The 6,552-nt window shown below is 37.8% G+C and overlaps 1 protein-coding gene across 1 annotated transcript in view; it reads right to left on the bottom strand.

Annotated features, from left to right (window-relative positions):
- Positions 1–220: 220 nt before the first annotated feature.
- Positions 221–6,552, bottom strand: part of CENPQ (centromere protein Q) — a 7,829-nt gene continuing 1,497 nt past the window's right edge. The window contains exons 2-9 of the mRNA XM_074582062.1: positions 6,190–6,345; positions 5,418–5,472; positions 4,580–4,694; positions 4,247–4,315; positions 2,866–2,995; positions 2,470–2,589; positions 2,121–2,198; positions 221–1,685 (exon numbers count right to left, since the gene is read on the bottom strand). Coding sequence (XP_074438163.1) covers positions 1,557–1,685; positions 2,121–2,198; positions 2,470–2,589; positions 2,866–2,995; positions 4,247–4,315; positions 4,580–4,694; positions 5,418–5,472; positions 6,190–6,342 — 849 coding nt within the window. The 5' untranslated portion in view covers positions 6,343–6,345 and the 3' untranslated portion in view covers positions 221–1,556. The remainder of the gene's footprint in view (positions 1,686–2,120; positions 2,199–2,469; positions 2,590–2,865; positions 2,996–4,246; positions 4,316–4,579; positions 4,695–5,417; positions 5,473–6,189; positions 6,346–6,552) is intronic.

The following is a 6,552-nucleotide window of genomic DNA, read 5'->3' as shown; positions in this document are numbered from 1 at the left end:
TACACAGAACCTTCTGGCACTGTTACACAGAGAACCTTACTTTAAGAACTGGCTCCACCCTCATTCCTGTGTTGTAAAGAGCACTGGGTAACCAAACCCCACTCATCGCTTTCATAAAATGCTTTACTTCTTTATTATTTCCTTCTTCAGTTACTGCTAGTTCAACTTTCCTTGTATATCCTATCTCGGCCGTTCTCCACACTTTTTTTTTTTTTTTTTTAAAAAAGAAGATATCTTTGTGGTTCATGAAATTCAAAACCCACATAGTAAATTGCTCGCAAGCAGATCACCCTTAGTGAAAGCAAAGGGGTATAACTTTACTTAACAAAAACTAAAATAGCTGGTACGCAGGAAAATCATTAACCCATAAACTGGATTAAATTACTTTGGGGTAGGGGTTATGTCAGTAAGTGCTCCCCTTCTCCAGTGATCAAAAATTTGAGAAATATTTCTAAATATTCATCTACTTTCTCATGTGATTCAATACAAAGCAAGCAAGCGCTTAGTCTGGTTTTCCTGATCTTACATGTAGCAACTAGAGAGAGGCTTTTAGTCTGTCATAGGAGACTAGAGATAATTAGCTCATGTCTCATTAAGAGTAGCAGCAGCTTGTAAACAAAAGAACTAAGTATTTGTGTGGTAAGTCAATGTAAGGAGCACTGCTGTCTTCTAGCAGACAATTTGACAGGAGAAAGCACTTTCTAATAACTACATCTTTTAAGGGTGAAGCTCTATCATGGAAAAAATGGAGGGGAGATTAAAGTGCATGGGAAAAGAGACTTCTGACGTAATTTTCTTCTTCTAAAGCTAAAGAATACCTAACAGTTAATGAAATATAAGGCAGGTACACAACTCTAATCGTAGAGCTTTGCTCTATAATGATCTTTTCTGCTTTCCCCGACCATCTGGATAAATCAGGTGTGAATGTCTTTTTTTAAAGTTTAAGCAGTGAATATGAAAAAGTAAAAAAAAAAAATCAAACTTGTATATTTGATAAAAATCATACAGCTTCCTGCCATGGAAGGTTTTTATTTAAAAAGGTAAGGAAGTTGAAAAGGGGATTTGCAACTGAGCATTAGATAAGCGTATTTTTTACTATGTGTTTCAGGTTTAAAGAGCATTTAAATCCAAAACAAAAATTAGCTTGGTAAGAGATACCGCCTTCACCAATTATGATGTGATATAAGAGTACAAATGTAATGGAATAGGTTGCCTTATTCTATAAAAATGCCCAGATAAACCCAAGATCCACTTCCCTCCCTTCTCCAAAAACAGTATATATCATCATTAGAAGTCATCATAGGTCCAAACCCACCCACCCAAAAAACCCCACCTTGATTGATCACTTCAATCACTAGATTCTCTGAATGTATTTACAGATCTACATACCAATATTCATAGAAAAATGTTTTAACAGAAATTCTGCAGTCACAACAGCAAAGTCATCAGGAAGAAAACATCATTTCCATGAGGAGCATCCTGCTGCTCTCCATTAAGGCAAAGTGCTGGCATAAATTATGTTCTCCAAAGGAGAAGACCCCATATATTTTGGTTTCTCAAAGGAAGTCCACCTTCTCATAGGTCTTTTCAATGAGGGTTAACATGTTCTTCAAGTCAGCTGACTGCTGAATAGTGTTCATGTCCTTTAAAAGACCTTTCTGATTTTTTATCTTCAAAATTTCTTCCTAAAGAAGGAAAGAAAGAATAACAGACAACAAATAAAAAACCACTTTCATTGAGTCCAACAGAAATTTCACTTTCATGCAGCCTAGCTGTACCTAAAACCAGCTAGAATAGAAAGGATTCAAAGACACAGAATGAGGCAGCCTTCCTTCCCTCAGTTACAGAAATACGTTTCAGAAATGGTAACAGGTTCCCTAGGACCACAGGGTTCCTAGGAAAAGACATGGGATCCTTTAAATGGCAGGTTTTCTAGGGTTTTGTTCTGTTTTTAAAACGTAAGCATATAGCTCTCAAAGAAAAAAAAAAAAAAAGATAAGTTTCAGATGTTTTCAAATTTTCAGATTTGCCCCCTCTGGCAGAGGTTAAGTGACAAAAGCACATTCTGTTGCCTTTCTTTTCATAGCCAAGGTGTCTCTGAAAATATATTCCATGCTCACCTGCAAAGTGGGTACCTCGAAACTGCCCTTGGGGAGTTCTGGAAGGTGGAGTGCTCTGCTGCTATTTTCCTGGAATACCTAGAAGGTAAAAAAGAGGAAAAAAAGAACCCCACAACAACAAAACAAACACCAGGCACACAAATAGGAAAATAAACTGGCTGTCATTACCCAACTTCTGAAAACTAAAACTTCTTAATTTTGCAACTGAAGTTGGAGAGATTGCAGGGATACACTCCCGAAGGCAAATAAGGCCTTCCTTATATGAGGCTCTCTGCAGAAACAGCTTGAGTGCAATAGCTCTGGAAACACATTCTCCCTAGAGGAATGCAGCAACATCCATTGGAAATACCTTCCTGGCCTTTTTTTCATCTTCCTCTAACTGGTTCTTGAGCATCTGGATTTTGTCCTGTAGCTGCTCTATAGTTCCTTCAGCGAGTTCTGCTGATCGCTTCGCTTCATTTATTTCTTCCTAAGATAAAACAGACGCAAAACCAGGACAAAATTTACTTGAGAGATGGTGAACTTTTTGCTTATAAGATACTAATAATCAGCATCAGCTGAGTCACTGAAAACACATCCACAAAGATACACTGCTTTATAGCAAAGGTGGGCGACAGTGATGAACAGTGGACAACTCCTCCACAACAGCAAGGGCATAGCCAGTAGTGTGCCTACTAAAACGTTATGACACATTGAGCAGCAGCAGATAAGCAGGAGATTTTCTTCCCTTCCTTGCCTTTCATACCTGCAATTGTACCAAAGACTCTTCATTTGTCTCAAGCATTTGTTTCTCTGCCATTTGAAGGCTCGGGATTTTCTTTAGGTTGCCCAGCTTCCTTGGAGGCACCTTCAAAGTCTTGAAAAGTCTCAGCACCCTTTATTATAGAAAAAGGAAAGCATGACTTGTTTGGACTTCTTTACAAAACAAAAAGAAAACTGACTAATGACTTCTCTGGGGAAAAAATAAACTCAATTTAGCCCAATTTTTGCAAATGAAGTAGAAGGATCCAGGCAGGAAGAAAAGCTGTCTCAAACTGTTTTCCAAAAATCATGTCTAAGGAAGGGACCAGGAACAAGAAATCCCACCATTCCAACCCTTGCGATTACACTGATGTTCTGTGATTTCTATGCCATTGGCCTGTACACTCCCTGACTGCAATTTGACATTAATATTTTCTCAGTTCTGACCTTTCTACTTTTCAAAGTAAAACTAAGCATTCTAAAAGCAGCATTTTTAACTGCTTCTACACAAAATCATTTTAGTTAAGTCCATAAATGCTTTTGTGAAATATGATATCTAGTTTTACGGCAGAGGAAGAGTTTTAGCTTGCTCTCTAAGTTCCTTCTGATTCTGCGGAAGACTTGAATTCTTCCAAGTCGGATCTGTCTGTTAGATACACCAAACTACCACAGTTTCCATGCATCTCAGATGAGACCGCATGAGTTTGGCAACTCGGAAATCAGACCCAACATGTCACAAATTAAACATTAAAAAGAAAAGAATCATAGAAAACCATTTATGAAAAACTAGCTCCTCATGTTTGTCTCTTGAGGCACTGTAAGAGCAAAGAAAGAAACATACACATTCAGGCTCTATGTTGATAAGAGCCTGGTATATCCACACACAAAAAGTCTCAGACACCCAAGCATACGTAATTACTCCCACAACGACATAAAAAGTAAAGACATAAACACCAAATTTCAATTCTCTTGGAAGTAACTTCAACAGTCCGAAAATTAATTAGCATTTAAGAAAATTCAGCTATAACTGCTCCTGCCACTACCATAAAATGATAAAGTAAATAGCCGCCCACAAATTTAAACCCTGTATAAATACAAAGCTGACTAAAGGAGCTCTTAAGAATATCTCCTAGGTGCTGTTACCCATATAGAAGTAGTTAAACTGGGTCTTTCAACAACTTTCACTTGTCCACTTCAATCAACATACCATCAAGTTTTTTCCCTCCTTGATTCTGCATATTTGCTCCTTTCGGAGATTTCCTAAATGCAATTGCTCCCAGGAGCAATTCTGCAAGCACGGCACAAAACAACTGGGTAAACTAAATCCCTTCTCTCCCTCTTTGTCTTTTTTTTTGTTGTGTTTTTTTTAAATTATAATTTCTTACTTTTCTTTCAGTAAATTGAGGTGCTTCTGAACGTCATCTTTTTTCACGCTTTGTTGGCACAAAATGGATCTGGAAAGAAAACAAAGGCAGAATTTTCATCACAAAGCCTGCAAGCACAGAGTAGACATCAAGCGAAGTGAACGTAGTCAGAACTTCTCTAGCTAAAAATTCCCAACTTCAGATAGAAAGTGTTATATTATACCAGACAAAATATACATAGACAGCCACATGGCCCAAAAAAGCTCCAAAGCTTTTCCAGTTCAAGCAATGTTATGATTTTTACTTTATTCTTTGTCGAAACAAAGAAGAACCATGAGGACATTTGGCACTTACAGCATTGCTGAATCCATCATAGTTTCCAGAAACTGCCTACTGCTCTCTGAGAGAGTCTGCCAAGATCCCATTTTAGCATTGGTTAGCTTCACCTTTTTTGAAGAACCTTTTTCTCCTGTTAACAGAAAGGCAAAAAGAAAAAGATACAATTTGTCAAACCTGGACAGACAGCTTTGTGACTCAGGTCAGCCAGATCATACACAAAGGTGTAACAGTTAAGATTTTTCCATGTCACAAAACTGTCAGGTCAAACCTATCCACATCAGGTGGTACTTATTATTTGCAAGTCACAAATTGTTTAAAATGCACAAAATAGGAAAGGTTCTTTCTTACAGCGGTTTCATTCCAAACAGATGCTTTCACAAAATCACTGGCAATGCAAGCGAGAAAACACAGAATGAAATAAAAAAAAAATAAAAGAGAGTGGGAATATACATAAGTGAGAAACTCAATGCAGCAGGGACCTCGTCTCATTTGTATGTTCAATACAACACATGCCAGTCTTAAGATAGGAGGTTAACAGAGAAGACAATGACTTGTGAAGAGGAAGTTAAAATGTTCTGGGTGCTTGTGGTGGAATTTTACAAGAGAACACTACTTGCAAACAAAAGCATATGATTAATGTGTGCATATATAACACATATGGTGTGAGTGCACACCAGCTAACCGTACTGCAAATATTCACTGGTACTGTTTCAGAAAGAAAACTTTGAAAGTTATTTCAGTGACACCTCAGGCATCTATGATTTCAACACAGCAGTTACTGTGTTTACTTCCAGTGTTTTTTCAAAACACTGAATTTGCACGAGACAAACACAAGGAAAGAATACAATCCTACCTGCAGGGGAATAGTCCTCGTGTTCGTTAGCTTTCCTTTTGACTGTCTGGGTGACCTGGTGAAAATAAAAGTTTACAGCAAATATAGTAATTTTGAATCACCCTCTGCTGCAACCAAGTGTGAAACCTTTCATTTACTACTAGCAGCCAGCTATAAAAAGGCTGTGAAAGCACTTCAGTGCTTGACAGAGGTCTGTTGCTATTGACCACAAAAAAGGCTTTTTGAATTGTGAAATAATAATTCATCTCAAGCAAGTTAAGGAAAGTAATTCACTCTTTTTAGTTCCTCCCATTCAAAGAATGAGGTCATGAAAAAAGATATACACAAAATGTTTCGCTATCCAGCTGCATCTTGAGATCATGCCGTTCGTAAGTTAAGTGGTTAAGCAAGCTTGCTCCAACAGAAATCTGCCTAGGCCAACCCTGAGATATGTAGAAAATATTTTCCAGAAATTGACTCTGATTTTATCAGTCTGTTTAAACAGACACTATGCAGCTCTTCAAAACTGCACAGCTAGCTTGCCTTTTTATCAATCGTCAGGCAATGCTTCCCTCTACTTGTCACAGGCACAGGAGCACGCAGCTAGAAACTCTGGAAATCAGGGAACAGCTAAGGCAGAGGGTCTCAAAATAGCTGTTCACATTTCCTTAAGAAGACTACATTTAGTTGATGAATATTTTCTATAAATTTCAGTAGAAAATTGGGCAAAACCACCTTTTTTTTTTTCCCTTTGGTTACTTTTTTAACTTTTCTGATCCAAAATCATGACTACCTGTCTTTTTTGACCTTGTTTTCTTCCTTCTACATCTGTTCCCTTTCTTTTGCTGGAAAGCCGTTGTTGATTTTGTGATTTAAAGGCTTTTTTTGCTGATCCCCCACCAGGGGTCTCCCCCGTTTTACTGGAAGATGTGTGGTGGCGTTTCATTATCTGTAAGCCAAAGAGAACAGGAGGAAAGAAAAACAAAATTAAAATCCCATTATAATCTGTACATATAAATCATACACTAACAAGCAAAACAACAGATAATACCCTGTACCAAATGAGCCCAAGTGGTTGATGAGAAGCTCAACATAAGCCAGCAATGTATGCTTGCAGCCCCAAAAGCCAACCATGTCCTGGGCTGTATCAAAAGCA

The sequence above is a fragment of the Larus michahellis genome, chromosome 3 (assembly GCF_964199755.1).
Source record: "Larus michahellis chromosome 3, bLarMic1.1, whole genome shotgun sequence".
In the NCBI taxonomy this organism is placed as follows: Eukaryota; Metazoa; Chordata; class Aves; order Charadriiformes; family Laridae; genus Larus; species Larus michahellis.
Note: the sequence above shows the minus strand (reverse complement) of the source record. Positions and strands in the feature narration are given on the sequence as shown.